Below are 15,983 nucleotides of genomic sequence, written 5' to 3' on the forward strand. Positions count from 1 at the left end.
TTTAAAAATTCCCTGGAGATGAACACAATTTGATCCATGAACTGCACCAATCGGAAACCGAACCAATCCTGTCAATCAACAATGATCTGAACAACATCCCCACATCCATAGCTGAGCTCAAGAAATCGGGGCTATGAACTCGCAGACCGTGTAACTTCGGACTGCCCAAAATATAAATTTGAAGGCGGTGAGTTTGGGTGTATTGGCAATTCATCAACACTCAGCAAGGAAGCTGAATGGCTTAATTAATTATAACTGCATCCATAATAGTTGCTCTTAAATAGACCATATAAAAGAAGATTTAGATTTGCAACAAGTCGAGCGATTGCTACAACCGAGAAACATGGTGCTCCAGCGACGAAGCCAGGCAGGAGGCCGCACCGTGGACCTGCAGGGAGAAAGCCTTGTGGTCACGCCCGGCCGCGTTGGAGGCCTCGCAGGAGTAGGCCCCACTGTCGGCGCGGACGCTGGAGGAGATGAGCAGCACACGGCCCCCCGAGACGAGACGCACGCGGCCCTCGCTGTCCGAGACGCGCACGCCTGCAGCACGCATGCACGCACACATGCACGCATACATTCACACAAACGTCCGTACATCGCTCGCTCCTGCGCAGGCTTTCCCGGTCGTGCGCTCTATCGCTCTCCGTTGTGGTTTTCAGGTTGTCCCGTGTGTCGCTCCACGTGCTGGGAGTTTGCGGGAAAGTGGAGCGAAAAGTCAGACATTGCAATGGTGAAAGTAATACGCGTGGTGAGGGTGATGTTGAGGATGAGCTTCAACATTATTATTATGCTACAGAATCTCTCTTCATTCTCTCCATCGTCATACAACCTGACTTCAATGCAAGAGGCTCGTCAACTGTCACCTACGGACCTCACTCGAGCTTTCTCTGTTGCTGGTCACTTCATGTTACAGGACGGGAATCTCTTGTTAGTAGTGACCGTTATTTAGCAATGTCAACATCTATATGACTTTGAGACCCCCCCCCCCCACACCTCCTACGCATTCCACAAGTAGTGACTAATCCCATATCTGCATTTTCCATAAATATGCTAAATTCCTCTGTTGATATGCAAATTCCTATGTCAAGGCGCACTTCCTCCTCTAACCCAGCTTAAATATATGCTGCCAAGCCTGGCGGTGTTCATTCAGACGCTGTCTTTCCGACAGACCTGTTCTTCACCTGAGGACGGCTGCTTGTGTTGTGGCCGAAACGTCGTGAGAATTGTATTTTATTATGTTGAATTTTTATTCTTTTATTATTTCCCTTCTACGTGACTTTACCGAAAGAACCAAGAAAATGTCAACATCGCTCGCTCTCACCGTCTTTGGCCCAGGTGAGCATCGGGGGAGGAATTCCGCTGGCCTCGCACACCAGGCTCACGGTCGCCCCCTCCGTGGAGGTCATGTGACCAGACCCCTCCGGGCCGCGGATGAGTGGCGGCACTGTTGGCAGGGCAATGGTGACACGGCACGCACACACGCACACGGCAACTCACTTAGCCGATGCCCTCCGATGCAGCACTCGCATCGATTAACTACATCAGGGGCTCAACGTTCTTCTGCAGTACCAGACATTTTACATCCAAAGGAAACGCCGTGTTCACGTCTCAGTCCAGATTTGCTCTTGATAAAAAAAATGGCCGCTTGCTGAAAATCAACACAACTGCTATTCTTATAACTGGTGGTGCAGCGGTCAGCGCACAGTGCTACAAACCCGACGACCTGAGTTTGATTCGCAGCTACTGCTGGCATAAAGAGATGTCGGAAGTCGTTCTGAGCCCCTGCCCCCCCCCAGGTCACCAAGCCGTACTGACTAGCCTGGTGAAGTATGGTCAAACAATTGTTTCTGACATGGCAAAAGGGGGGGGGGGGGAAGCCTTCATCCTGCAGTTTGCGGTGACACGATAATTGGTTTATAAAATCTAAACGGCATTGCATTGTCCTGAAAGAGATGCATCTCCAGAACAAGGTGCAGCGGGATCTCTCCGAGCCTCTTCCCCCATTTGAGGAGCCTCCCAGCAGAGGTCAACAGCCGCAGCGTTCACCGAGGGGGGGAGAGGTCGTCGGCTCTTTACCGAACACCTCCACGTTGAAGTTGCGCCGTGTCTTCCCGGCCACGTTGGACGCCTCGCACGTGTACCACGCCGTGTCCTGGATGCGCGCGCTGCCGATCTGTGGATCGGAAGATCGCAGCGAGCTCGCGGGACAATGGCGCAGAGCCAGCGGTGAGATAATAGAAGTCCAGGCGCTTCGTCTCACAGACGCAGCGTGCGGTAGTTTCACAGTAGGGGGCGATGTCGCGGTGCGTAATCACGATTGAATGCATTTGTCAAGTAATTTTACAAATATTTAATCTAAATGACGTCAAACAATGGCCTACTCTTCCTCGATGGATGTAACGTGTGAAGTAGGTGGTGTTTGAGCCTGCTGTATTAACCCTGGGCTGCTTGCCAGATTCGAACCGTGAACCTGGGCAAACCAGTGTCAAACGTTACCACTAGCGCCCATTCTCACCGCCCCCCGAATGTGCGGAGCATTTGGTCTGTCTCTCTCTTTCTCTTACATGAAGAGGACCACGGGGTATTGCCATGGCCATCCAATAACGATGATTGTCATCATGCTCATTATCATTGCGCAATAGACACGATCTTCATCGTAAATGAGCAATCAATATCATCATCACAATTGCGACGCTTGGCGTCCACGATGCAACGGAAGCCCTACAATGCATCGCATTGTCCCCACAATGCCCCGTAATGCAATGGCTTGGCCCCACAATGCACGGCGAGCACCGACCTGCAGGACGCTGCCTGCCTGCGAGAGCTCGACGCCGGCCGCGGCGAGCAGGGGGCGGCCGTCCTGGAGCCACGTGACGGTGGGGGGCGGCACCGCCTCGCTGCGGCACTCCAGCCGGAGCGGCCGCCCCAGCACCACCGACACGTTCTGCTCCTCGCCGACGATGTTGGGCGGCACTGCCGGGGTGACAGACAGCGGAGGTTCTCGCGACCGATATCCGCCGTTCGCTCTCGATGTTCGGGTTCGGACCACGCGGCGGCCTTTGAGACCCGGTGCCCGACGTGCCCACTGTTGTTGTTCTCGCTCGCAGCGGTCCGTTGCGGAACAAATTCGCAGGGCAAAACTCGGCGGCTACGACGTTTAGAAACTGCGTCAGGAATCTTATTCCGACTTCCTGCTGGGCAGTACGGGGTGGGTGCTCCAAAAATCCAATCTAGGCACTCTCGCTTTGATTCTCCCACGTCTACACTCTCCGCCTTCACCAACCCGCATTGACCAGTGCACTGAAGCACGGTCACACAACTCCCCATGACTCGCAGAGTGGGGAGAGAGGCCCTCATCCAGCAGTGGATTGACAGAAAGGCTGTGATGTAGATTATCGCTATTTTGTGGCTACCATCCCAAGAGAACAGCTGTTCGCTCTTTTGGTTGCATCTATTGTTCAGATGCTGTAACCAAGTTTGAAAATTGAACCGTCATCTCTAAGACTCAGGGGCAGCTGCTGCTGCTGAGTGAACCTTTGACCCCACACAGGTCGCACCGTAGACGCGCAGCTCGACGGAGCGGCGGTCCTCTCCTGCCTCGTTCAGCGCCACGCACACGTAGCGGCCGCCGTCAGACAGGCCAGCAGCCGCTAGCGCCAGGGCCCTGCCCTCCGACAGCACCTGGGACGCACGGTGGGGGGAGGGGGGGGGACCATGGCGTGGCACACGGAGCGCTGTCAGAGCCGGAGCACCACAGGGGCAATGGCTTTGCGGCTGAAATGCCGTCACACCCTTGAGTAGAACCAGGAATTTCGTGTGGAGCTCATCTTGCAATGGGACAGCGATGAGGCCACATGCATCATAGATCAATGCAATGGATTCCCAGCCGTCCGAGGGAGGCTGAATGACCACCAGCTGGCCGGTGCTGCACGCGCCTCGTGCCACACAGTGACGGCTGCCACCAGGGGGTCCCCTTGGCTACATGGCAGCAGGTCACTGGAATCGTTGAGCCATTTATTTAAACCATTTTACTGCCAGTCCCTGACTATTCTCGGGACACGGCGATGCCGCCTTGTGGCTTGGTCCCGGTATTTCACCGAAGCAAACGAAGATTTTGTTTATGGGCCAACACACACGACATATCTGCTGCTGCTGCCATCCTCGTGATAACATCTGGAAAATACTAAAAAAACAATAAAACAACGGGGTTCATGCCCCCCCCCTCCAACCATTAATTTCGCAAGTGGATATATAAACGTCTAAATAAATCCCAAAAATTTTAATTTAACAATAATCAGTAAATTAAAAAAGTGTCTGACTGCAGGGAAAGTGCACGGCCATACGGCGGGGCGGGGGGGGGGGGGCGGGGGGGAGGTTAAGAGCCCCCACCCTCACCTGCACGCGCCCTGGCACGCTGGCCAGGGGGCTGCCGTCCTTGAGCCAGGTGACCCCGGGCGTGGGGTCTCCGTGCGCGTCGCACTCCAGCCGCACCGCCTCGTTCACCAGGGCCGTGAGCAGCGGGGGGCTGCCCCCCGTCACGCTGGGCGGCACTGCGAGGCCAAGGGGAGGGGGGTGGGGCAAGGGGCGGTGGTGCGGTGGCACAGGTGACGGCGCAGCCCAACGTTTACAATGACGGTGGCAGATGGAGAGGTATGACAGCGGGGCAAGTGAGTGGAACGTTCATCGGCTCGGACAGTGCCGCCCGCCGTCCCGTGGCACCGACGTCGACTCGGGGCGATGGCGGCGGGAGGTGTAGGGAGCGACGGCAGAGTGGCCACTCACCCATGACGCGCACTCGGAAGGCCCTCTCGGCCACGCCCGCCACGCTGGCCGCACGGCACGCGTAGCGGCCGCCGTCCGACAGCTGGGCGCTCTCCACGCGCAACTCGCGGCCGCCCGGCGCCACCTCCACGCCGGCCATGGGCGTCAGCGGCTGCCCGTCCTTGTACCACGTGAGCGCTGCGTGCGGGTGACGGCGGCGGGGGGGGGGGACAGGAGCCCGTTTCACTCACTCGTTCGTGAGCTCATTCCGCGACAGAGACGCTCGCCGTCGGCGTAGCCGCACGTCCGCCGCCGGCTCTCACCAGGCGGGGGGTTCCCGGATGCGACGCACTCGAGGGAGAGCGGCTGGTTGAGCACGACGCTGTCCTTGCGCTCCCCCTCACCGCCGCTCTCTATGCTTGGAGGCTCTGTGTGTGTGTGCGCGCAATGCGTGTACGTGTGTGTGGGCAGGGAGGCAATGCATGGTGATTAGCGTAGTCCGCTATGAACCTCGATTCCCATTCGCGGCCGCTAACACCAGTGGCCATGATCTGAACCGGTCCCTGTGCCTCAACTGGGTCGACTCAGCCCCAGATGAGTACCTGGTGCAGTGTGTAAACAATATCAGCACTGGGGAGACAGAGCGGTGTGTTGGATGAATGGATGGACAGTTAGAGTAGGACAAGAGAGGCACACACAGACAGCCAGATGGTCCAATAGGCACACAGACGGACAGTTGGACATTTGGACATTCAGCAGAGAGGAACGTTATTTCAAGATGTACAGGTAGGCACGCCAACAGATAGACAAAGACACACACAGACAGATGGACAGACAAATGTGAGCCCCACGGTCTCCGATACGATGAGCCCCACAGTCTCCACTAGGATGAGCCCCACAGTCTCCGCTACAATGAGCCCCACGGTCTCCACTATGATGACACCCGGGCAGGGCCCCGTTGTGTGGCGGCTGCTCGTGGCCTCACCGTGCACCTGCACCCGTAGTCCGTGCTGGCTCTCGCCCGCCGGGTTGGTGGCCACGCAGGCATAGCGCCCGCCGTCCTCCGGTAGCACCCGCAGAACCTGCAGGGTGCGGTTTCCTGCTTCCAGCTGTGGGGCGGCACGCGCGCGACGTGGGGCACGCGTGGAATAAGAAATACGGTAACGCTGCTTTACTTTAGCTTCTCCGCACTCAATTCGACGCAATCGTCGATCGGGGTACTCGTAACTATTGCTGTTGGTATAATATCCAGATTATAAGATGCTCTGGAAAGTAAGAGGCACCCCCAAATTCATGTCCGGTGTCAAATAAAAAGAAATACAGACCTCGTCAACGAAGACAAAGATCTCCCGTATAGCCTAAACAGACTTTTTGTGCAAGTGCTGTTAGCGAGCACCTATGAAAGCTGGCACGGCACACGAGGTGGTGGGTGTCGAGCACCACCCCTGGCCACCTTTGTCTCCCGAGGTACTCATTTGAGGCTGAGTCAACCTAGGGGAGGCCCAGGACTGGTTCAGATAATCGTACTGGCACACGCACGCACGCCTACCGGATTGTCTAAAGTATTTAACAAAGAAGGGGGCAAAAAGTGTGGGAAACGCAACCAGGCCGGCCGCCCTCATCCCAGCCTCCTGCCCACCCGGCTGACCTTGACATGACCCCGCCCGGGGGAGAGGGGGCGGCCGTCCTTGAGCCACGCGACGAGCGGCGGGGGCAGCCCCGAGGTGGTGCACTGCAGGGTGAGCGGCCTCCCCAGCAGCACCGCCCGCTCCGCCTGGCCCAGCACCCGCACCGACGGGGGCACTGAGGGCGACGCACAGCGAGCGGGTTCGTGATGCCGATGGTGATGATGATTCATGGGCTGTTGAGTCACGTGCATCGTGAACTGTACAGGGACCAGAGGTCGCAACCGGGTACCCGATACCCGTACCCTTCCCAATACCCGTTTGCGACCCTGGTGCGGCCGGGTACGGGTAGACCGTGAGTCACTGGTGAGTAACTGTTTGTCACTATTTTCCCAACGTCTTGTCTCTTCTCACAATTCAAGTTCCTAGAATCAACCCACCCGCGCCTGCAACATGGCTTCATCCCAGAGGTCGCAATCAGGTACCCGATACCCGTACCCTACCCGTAACCGGCCAGGTACGGGTAGGGTACGGGTACGGCCGGGTACGGGTACGGGTACCCGTTTGCGACCCTGGTGCGGCCGGGTACGGGTATGGGTAAGGAATCAAAACCCGTTTGCGACCTCTGACAGGGACTCCCATCCTCACGAACGTTCGTAAGTCCAACTTTACCCCTGTCAATTCCAACATGTTGCACGTCGTGTATGCTAAACACAAGGAATGGCTTTAAAAGTTGTGTAATCCCCTGTAGATGAAGATGCCTCCACCACCCTCTATTGCGCGGTGGTTGAGTTTACGACTCAGGCAACTGGACATATGGAGAGGTTTGTTCGTATATCTGAAAGTTCGTAAGTCGAATGTCCCTGTGCACGATTCTGGGCTCTCGTGCATGCTCACACACTGAACACATCATTCTCTCTGTGAGTGAACGAAGCCTGAGCACGTCACATACGTAATGTCACAAGTGTAATGTCACAAGTGTAACGCGTTCTCTCTCTGTCCCTCCTTCTCCCTCTGTCCAATCACCTTCTCGATCTTTCTCCCTCCTTCCACCCCTACCAGTGGAGTAACATTCCCCCTGTAGAGTAAAAGCAGAGTCCTCCTCATTACATTCCACTCTTAAATCCTCACCTCTTCTTCATTGCCCACTGCCGTCCCCTTCCCTCCCCTTGGCCCTCCACTCAGTCCCTTCCCTCCCCTGCCCTTCCGTGCCCACCCCCCCCCCCTTCCGTCACGCTCACTCGGCCCTTTCACGCCAAACCGCTCCACTTCTGTCACCGCTATTAAACTACGCCGTGGAGAGCGCCCCTTGAGCTTGGGGCGCTCCCCACGAATACAATCAAACAAGATGGGATCGTTCCCGTGTCAGCGGCGACGACAGCGGCGACGCACGCACCCTGCACCATGACGCGGAACTCGGCGCTGCTCTCCCCGGCCTCGTTGCGCGCGACGCACGTGAAGCGCCCCGCGTGCGGCGCCTGGGCCCGCGCCACCTGCAGCGTCCGCCCCCCAGCGGAGACCCGCACCGCCGCATCGCCCAGCCCCGCCGGCTCACCGTCCTTCAACCACCTGCGGGGGGACGGGCCAGGGGGGTGAGGGGGGTCGCACGCCCGGCCAGGGGGGATAGGAGGTCAAAGAGAGAGGTCGCCGACTGCAGCGTGGTGGGCGTGCGGAGACCCCCACCCCGCCCCCTCCCCCCTCTCGGTCTGCGGTCGCTCTCCGCGCATTCGTAAAGCGGCGGAAGATTCCAAGCGGCCAGGAGGCTCCGCGCAAGAGGGAGCGGCTCGCATGCCGCAGGTTTCAGAGTGCGAATGTTTGTTGGGGGGTGGACTCAGCCCATCATCGCTCCGGAAGGGAATAAAACGAGTACCACTTTGTTGAAATTGCACATTGAGTCATGCGTGGTGAACCGCGAATGAAATGGTGATGGGGATAATGGTGGATGGACGGAAGTTGCGTAACTTTTCCACCTGCTTAACATTCTCAAAGAATGAAATGAAAAAAAAAAAGTAGATGCGTGTACTTTGCTGAGGCCTGTGCGATCCGTCACCTGATGTCTGGTGTTGGGTTTCCGCTGACGGGACACTCCAGAGTGAGCGGTGCGTTGAGAACGACGGACCTTTCCGTCGGAGTGCTGTTCCCGGTCATCTTGGGCGGCACTGCGGGGCGAAAGACAACGAGGAAATGAGCGCCGTGACTGCCTTCAGGCAACGACGATCATGCATTGTTTGGGACAGAGCCACCCTCCTTCATGCCGGGGCATCTCAGGCGGTTTTATTGTACACGATAAGCGACTTACATCGCACGACTCGTCTGTGTGTGGCATAGGGTGATTCGGCAAGTGGCCTGAACGCGAGAGTTAGTCTGCCGGTAGAGGACGGTGATAATTACTGGCGAAACGTCCTACTCGAATTGTAGATGTTGTGGGTTTACTCTCCAGCACACCGGTGTGCTGAACTAGTAACTAGTTGACACGTTTTGTTGACGTGGTGGCGGGTTTAACGACACATTTATATTTATGTGATCTAACCCAAAAAACCTCTCTCAGGGATCATTTGGTGATTTCAAAAACGTTTTGGTTTAGCCATGTTTGTTTGTTGTAGTACAGAGTTATTGTTTGACTTGCATCCCACTGGGATTTTTGCACACAGCACTTTGCTGTTTTTTCCTGGATTTTTCTGTTTGCGTGTAGTCACTTAAAGATGTTTTCTTGTTCACGTTTTTGTTTGTTGCGGTTGCACCCGATTCAAGAGCCGAATGGCTCACAGGGCTACACCAAATAAATGAAAACTGAAACTAAATTTTGGTAACGAAAGCCTACTACGTGTTAAACTGAGCGGTGATCGCTTTGCGGCCCAGCATTGGGCACCCCCAGTGGCAGCTGTCCGTGTGTAGCACAAGGCCTGCAGGTAGGGGGCGGTGAGCAAGCCTCACCGAGGACCTTCAGCGTGTAGAGCCGCGTGCTCTCTCCGGCCGCGTTGGTGGCCACGCACGCGTATTCCCCGGCATCGGCGGGTGACACGTCGCTCATGGTCAGCCTCGAACCCCCCGGGGGTCGGCCGGGGCCCAGCGGGGACCCGGGCCCGAGCGGCGATCCATCCCGCAGCCAGGCCACGCGCGGCGGGGGGCGGCCGTCGGCGTGGCAGTCGAGCGCCAGGGAGCCACCCGCCACCACGCGGTGCTCCCGCACGCCATCCTCGATCCGCGGGGCCGCTGCATCGCAAGTGGGTGACGTCACTCCGTAGGTAAAGGGGCACCGCTGAAATTGCTTGCTCGTGCCACTGCTGGCGGAAAGGGCCTCCGCTATACACGGGATTCCCTCTGGGGGAGAGGTTCCCGAACTTTGTGGACCCACGAACCACGGAACAATTTCAAACAAATGTCACGGGCCACCATGCGCAGGTGAATGACTTTCCCCAAATTTAACCTCATCTCGGGAGCAGTGCCTTCATCACTTCCACGGGCTGCTTCCTACGGCATCACCACTGCTATAGAGGGTATTTGGTCTACTCTTCCATACTGACAAGACATCTTGGAAGAGGAGCGAGTACCCAGTCGCTGGTAGACTGACGTGGGTGAATAGTAGCCACAGCCAGAAGCCCTCAGGAGGTACAGCTCAGACACTCTTTTGCACGGTTCACACTGATAGCAGTTGACACACGCGCAACGGGAGAGCGAGCGAGCGTGGCCTACCGTGCACGTGGAGGTTGTAGGACCTCTCAGCCTCGCCGGCGGGGTTGGTGGCACGGCAGGTGTAGCGCCCAGCGTCCGACGGCTGGGCCCCCGACACCTGCAGCTGCCGCCCCCTCGCCGGGGTCGTGACCCTGCCGCCCCCCGCGACGATCGAGTGGCCATCTTTAAGCCACGTGACGGAGGGCGCGGGGATGCCCAGGACGTCGCAGTCCATCGTCGCGGCGCCGTTCAGCAGCACCGTGACCTCCCCTGTGCCGTTATCTCCCCCGCGGATACTCGGAGCAACTGAGAAAGAATTCGTCATTTCGTAATCGGACACAATCTATCCACTGCCAAATGAAGGCCTTCCCATGTCATCGCCTTCCCCCAGCAATAATCCTACGTGGACAAATGAAGTACCACGATAACCATTAAGGCGAGACGGATGTGACGTGTCAAAATAATTCCCCGAGCGTTCCGGACCGCTCCGGCTGAAAATAAACGGGGACCATCACCGTCACCGTCGCCACCCACGCTCCGCTCCCTGCAGCGGCGCCACCACTCACCGTGCACGGTGAGTGAGAACTCGCGGCCGTTCCGGCCCGCGGAGTTGATGGCCGTGCAGACGTAGAGGCCTTGGTCAGAAAGGCGGGCTCCGTGGATACGCAGCGTCTCCCCCGAGGGGCCCGCAACGGCCACGCGGGGATCCCCGCTTGCCACAATCCTGCAAGCCATGACGTCGATCATCAGGGAGACACGTGGGTACACGATGCCATGAGCCCACCAGGGCACTCGAACGGATCTCAGAGGTGGCTCTGTGACATCCACTTCCACCCTCCATTTTCTCACAACGAAGGGTTTCACTGGTCTGCGACGATGCCGATAGTTGGGGGATACAATTAGAGAACAATTAAGAAGGGAAGGTTATGAGAATTAATTAATACCCCTGAGTCACTCACTTGCCGTCCTTGTACCAGTGCATGCTGGGAGGTGGGTTTCCGGCTGCCTGGCACTCCAGGCTGATTTTGCCACTCACGTCGACCGCCACCTCCGTGACTTCACCAGCACCCGTTACTGAAGGTGGAACTACATACAAAACAAAAACACTTTTGTAATACGCTCAACATGAATACAGTTATATTCATACAAATGCCACTATTAATCCCAATCACGTAATAATAGCCAAAGCCAAAGTGATCTCCTGGTCGAATGAGCATTGAGACAATTCCCATCTCCAGTTTACAGCCAGTGGTGACCATTCGACATCCTATGGCAGGGGCAAGTCTCTTCATAATCCACAATGAAGTGGAACCCATTTTATCGATCCCAAAGGGATAATGGGCTGAGCCTTTCCATTGCGAGCCGCTCGTTCTAATTCTGAACCTCCTGGCCAGCGAACAAAAAAAAGAAACGATTGTGTAATTTACATATCGGTAGAGGTCGCAACCGGGTACCCGATACCCGTACCCTACCCGATACCCGGCTACCCGTACCCGGCTGGGTACCCGGCTGGGTACGGGTACGGGTACCCGTTTGCGACTCTGATGCAGCCGGGTACGGGTACGGGTAGACCGTGAGTCACTGGTGAGTCACCGTTTGTCACTCATTTCCCAACGTCTTGTCTCTTCTCACAATTAAAGTTCCTAGAATCAACCCACCCACGCCTGCAACATGGCTTCATCCCAGAGGTCGCAATCAGCTACCCGATACCCGTACCCTACCCGTACCCGGCTGGGTACGGGTAGGGTACGGGTACGGCTTGGTACGGGTATGGGTACCCGTTTGCGACCCTGGTGCGGCCGGGTACGGGTACGGGTAAGGAATCAAAACCCGCTTGCGACCTCTGCATATTGGTCATGAATAACTACAGAACCAAATTTTCCCCTCATCAGTGAAAATTTTTTTTTAAATGAAAGTGATGGGGAGTCTAACCGAGCACGTGGAGGTGGTAGACCCTCTCCGCGGTGCCGGCGGCATTGTCGGCGCGGCACGTGTAGCTCCCCGAATCCTCCTGCGCCACGCTGGAGAGCCGCAGCAGCCGCCCGCCGTTTATCAGCTGCACGCCAACTCCCGCCACCAGCTGAGGAGGAGATCGTTTCGCTCCGGTCAACGCACGCAGTCAGGTTGAACCCATCCCCTCCGGGCACTCGCTCGTTCAAAGGTGGGCAAGTTGCCTCCTCGTCGCTCATCTGTCGCTACTACCGTGGTTACCGTTCCCGTGGACTTCCCTGTGCCGAGCCGTGCCGCGCTCGTGCTGGTGCAGCGCGGCGCGGGTCAGGGAAGCCCGGGTTGCTTTTCCACTGCGCGAGCCGTGCCGTGCCACCGGCGTCGCTCGTAATTTGCGACGTCAAGATGCACGCGGATGACACGGCTGTGCCGCGTTTGAGTCGCGCCCGACGTTTAACGCATCGCACGTGTCACGGCCTCGCCCTGGGCGCGGCTCGGACCCGAGCCAGGTTCAGGTGATATCCTATGAGGCCGGCGTAGCGCGGGTCAGATTCAGCTGAGCTCGGTAAAATGCCAGTGGAACACTACGCAGGCCATGCTGGCCCCATGCCGGCTCGGCTCGCACGAGCAAGTGGAAGAGGAAGAGAGATAGTGGCTCGTACCGGCACGGCTGCCCTGTGCCATGTGAGCACGGGCGCCGGGGAACCCGACGCGTCGCACTCCAGCGTCACGGGGTGCAGCACGACGGTCGAGATGTTGGTCACTCGGTCTGAGGCCGAGATCAGCGGCGGAACTGCGCGATTAGGGGGGGTGGTGGTGGGGGGAGAGGTGGCAGGTTGGTGCAGTTCATCATCAGCATCACAGACACATCAGTAAACAGCCATGAGTAGTTTACGGCATTTTTTTTTTGTTATTTTGCAACGTTGGACCATGACACCAGCACACGATGGCCAACTCTTCTTCGAACGACCTAACAGGTTCTTTAATGTCCATTGTACAGTGGACGGCATGGAGTACAACCGCAGTGATAACGATCTGGCCAGGTGGCTCAGCGGTAGAGCGAGCGGCTCGCCGTCGAAAGGTCGCGAGTTCAACTCTCGTTTGGGGGTTGACTCGGCCCATGTTCCCTCATGGGGTCAATAACGCGAGCACCACTTCATGGGGAAGTCAGCAGCAGTTGTCCTACAAATAAACTCATTCACGTCGTAGGAATGTGGAATCTTCACCACTGGGTCAGGCCTGGAAGCAGGAGATGAGCTAAGTTTTACTTGTTTTTACTTTTATCATATTAACCAGGGTGGCCTGTCTGTGCCGAACGTGCGTGTGCTCGGCTGCCACGTCGCCACCGGCCCAGTATGGCCATAACCGGCGATTCGGGCCCGGTACCGCCCCCCGTCGCCCTGTCCCTCGCCACTCACCGGCCACGAGGAGCTGCACGGCTCGCTCGGCGATGCCGGCCTCGTTGACGGCTAGGCACGCGTAGCGGCCCGCGTGCGCCGGCGCCGCCGAGGGCAGCACGAGGGCGCCGTCGTCGGCGAGGATGACGCCCGGCTCCAGCCCCGTCACCTCGGCGCCGTCGTGCAGCCACTTCACCACGGGGGGCGGCACGCCTAGGGCAGCGGGGACGACGGCCACAACCGGCATCATGATTTGTGGAGGAATGCCGTACTCGTTGTAGATTTACTCTCCAACACATCGGTGTGCTGTACTAGTAACGAATTGGAATGTTGTGCTTACGTGACAAACATTACTAGTTGGCTTAGTCAGGTGGTGGCGGGTTTAACGACACATTTATATATTTATACGCGATCTAACCCAAAAATATTGGTCGCAAAAACCTATGCGTTAAACTGATGACAATAATATTCGAACGCACTTATGATTGTGAAAAATGACTACAGTCGTGACGATGATTATATTTGATGATAGATGTGATGACGACGACGACGGCGATGAAGGCAGCTCTACCGGTGGCTGTGCAGGGCAGGGTAACCCTCTCGTTGATGACGCTGTGCTGCACTGAGCCGTCGGCCGACTCCACGATGGACGGGGGCTCTGTGAACAAAGTGAGAAGGATCTTAGCCACCAGCGACGCACGCAGCCTGTGTCACAGTCACCGTTGGCGTTGCTGCTCAAGACAACGCCTTTAATCTCCAGAACTAGAATTAGCCAGACAATACCAATTTAATTAGGGCAGTTGATTGGTGGCCTGGCCGAGACCACTAACTTGTTACAAACCCAGACTCTGAGGCCCATATTCTTCGTTTTGACTAATCTCAGACTTGGCTCTGGCTCAAGTGAGTCGTGGCCACAACTAACTCGAATCAACTCGAAGCACGGTCCCAGCCACGCTGAGACTGAGCCAGGCCACGGCTGAGCCACTCACCCCATGGATCTTTGGAAGCAGCTGAAACGGCTCAAGCCTGAGGTGAGCCACATTAAGAGGCCGAGCCGCGATGAAGAGCGTGGCTCAGTGAAACCGTGAGGCCTCTAAGCCACCCGGTCACCTCCGTGTGCCCCTCGTGCGTTGCGCGGCTGCTGTTTTCACCCCGCTCCCTGAGCCGGCCCAGATGGGGTGGCCTGACCGCTCACCGAGGACCTGCAGGTGGAGGTCAGCCTGGTCCCGCCCGGCCACGCTCACGGCCACGCATCGGTAAGAGCCGGCCTCCTCGGCGCGCGTGCGTGGGATGAGGAGCCGTGCCAAAGCCGGTCCCGGCGACGACCCTGGCATCGCGGCCACCACCACGTCCGAGCTGTCCACCCGCACCCACGAGACGCTCGGGCTCGGCTCCCCCAGCGCCGTGCAGGGCACGTCCGTCATGTGACCCGCGCGGACCTTGAGCGCCGTGGGGACGCGCTGGATCCGGGGCGGCACTGGAGGCGCCAACGGATGGGGCGCTCCGTAAACTCTCAGACTCTCACCAAGTCCTCTACGAAATTTTGTTCATTTCACGATTTTGGTCGATGAAGTTAAAGTCATTTAAGTGTAGCAGGTAGCTGCGCAAATGCAGGGAAGGTGCGTCTGTGACTTCTGTGATATCGAAGTGTCCATTTGGATCTATCGCAGAACAGAGCAACCTTTTGTGTCAGAGAACAACCCACAGAAGTGGTTATCACAGCGCTACCTCTAAAATCCCTCGAAGTGATATCTGGTCCACAACCTAGCAGGCAGTACTTTTCCACACATTCGTCGCAAACTTATGCTTTTCATTCTCAGGGCTGGAATTCAGCCAGATTTAGTGCAGAACCAAATGTACTGCGATGGGTTTCTTTGTTGCGGTCATTGGTGACCGGGCCTGATAAACCGCTACGCTTGAGAATCCGGTTTCATCACAGGCAGCTTGACACCCGGATTGGATCGTGGGGATCTCAGCGGGGCCCGCTTCAGCGTCTCTGACCTCTGAGCCCATGCCGGATGAACACGATGCCATCCTTACCGAGCACCGTGAGGTGGAACTCGCGCGTGACGTTCCCGGCTACGTTGGAGGCGATGCACGCGTAGACGCCGCTGTCGGAGCTCTTGGCACGGCTGATCTGAAGGGAGCCGGACTCCAGGATCGTTTGCCTGCGGCGCCGCCACCACGCACACACGGGCAGCAAAAGACAAAGATCTCCCCCCGTGCCGTCTGCGTAGAATGTTGGAAGGAGAGTGCTGTTGGCGAGCGCCTATGAAGGCCGGCACGGCACGCGAGGGAGCTGCGGGTACTGTGCAGCGTCTGGCCGCTGGTGTTGATGCGTCGCACACGATACTCGTTCAAGGTCTCGTCGACCTTAGTCTGCCCAGTGCTGATGTTCACACAGCCTACCTGTACTGGGTTTCCAGGAACCTGTTCTGGGTTTCTGTACCTGTCCTGGAAACCCAGGACAGGTTCAGAGATCACTCGCCAGGAATCAAACCCAGGCCACCAATGTAACGTGCTATGAACCTGGCGACCACATCAAACTGAGGTCCAATATTTTATATTTGACATATATATC

The 15,983-nt window shown here is 57.3% G+C and overlaps 1 protein-coding gene across 1 annotated transcript in view; it reads right to left on the bottom strand.

The window, feature by feature from the left end:
• The window catches only part of LOC144948348 (hemicentin-1-like), a 127,411-nt gene that overhangs the window by 50,557 nt on the left and 60,871 nt on the right, over window positions 1-15,983 (bottom strand). The window contains exons 22-43 of the mRNA XM_078877775.1: window positions 15,443-15,570; window positions 14,598-14,879; window positions 13,974-14,060; window positions 13,424-13,615; window positions 12,668-12,798; window positions 11,991-12,138; window positions 11,018-11,144; window positions 10,625-10,782; window positions 10,080-10,364; window positions 9,321-9,599; window positions 8,437-8,545; window positions 7,783-7,955; window positions 6,410-6,564; window positions 5,747-5,870; window positions 5,085-5,189; window positions 4,783-4,959; window positions 4,396-4,550; window positions 3,558-3,681; window positions 2,798-2,973; window positions 2,077-2,173; window positions 1,322-1,444; window positions 382-540 (exon numbers count right to left, since the gene is read on the bottom strand). Of these exons, the coding sequence (XP_078733901.1) occupies window positions 382-540; window positions 1,322-1,444; window positions 2,077-2,173; window positions 2,798-2,973; window positions 3,558-3,681; window positions 4,396-4,550; window positions 4,783-4,959; window positions 5,085-5,189; window positions 5,747-5,870; window positions 6,410-6,564; window positions 7,783-7,955; window positions 8,437-8,545; window positions 9,321-9,599; window positions 10,080-10,364; window positions 10,625-10,782; window positions 11,018-11,144; window positions 11,991-12,138; window positions 12,668-12,798; window positions 13,424-13,615; window positions 13,974-14,060; window positions 14,598-14,879; window positions 15,443-15,570 (3,494 nt within the window). The remainder of the gene's footprint in view (window positions 1-381; window positions 541-1,321; window positions 1,445-2,076; window positions 2,174-2,797; window positions 2,974-3,557; window positions 3,682-4,395; window positions 4,551-4,782; window positions 4,960-5,084; window positions 5,190-5,746; window positions 5,871-6,409; window positions 6,565-7,782; window positions 7,956-8,436; window positions 8,546-9,320; window positions 9,600-10,079; window positions 10,365-10,624; window positions 10,783-11,017; window positions 11,145-11,990; window positions 12,139-12,667; window positions 12,799-13,423; window positions 13,616-13,973; window positions 14,061-14,597; window positions 14,880-15,442; window positions 15,571-15,983) is intronic.

Source organism: Lampetra fluviatilis, chromosome 49, assembly GCF_964198595.1.
Source record: "Lampetra fluviatilis chromosome 49, kcLamFluv1.1, whole genome shotgun sequence".
Lineage (NCBI taxonomy): Eukaryota > Metazoa > Chordata > Hyperoartia > Petromyzontiformes > Petromyzontidae > Lampetra > Lampetra fluviatilis.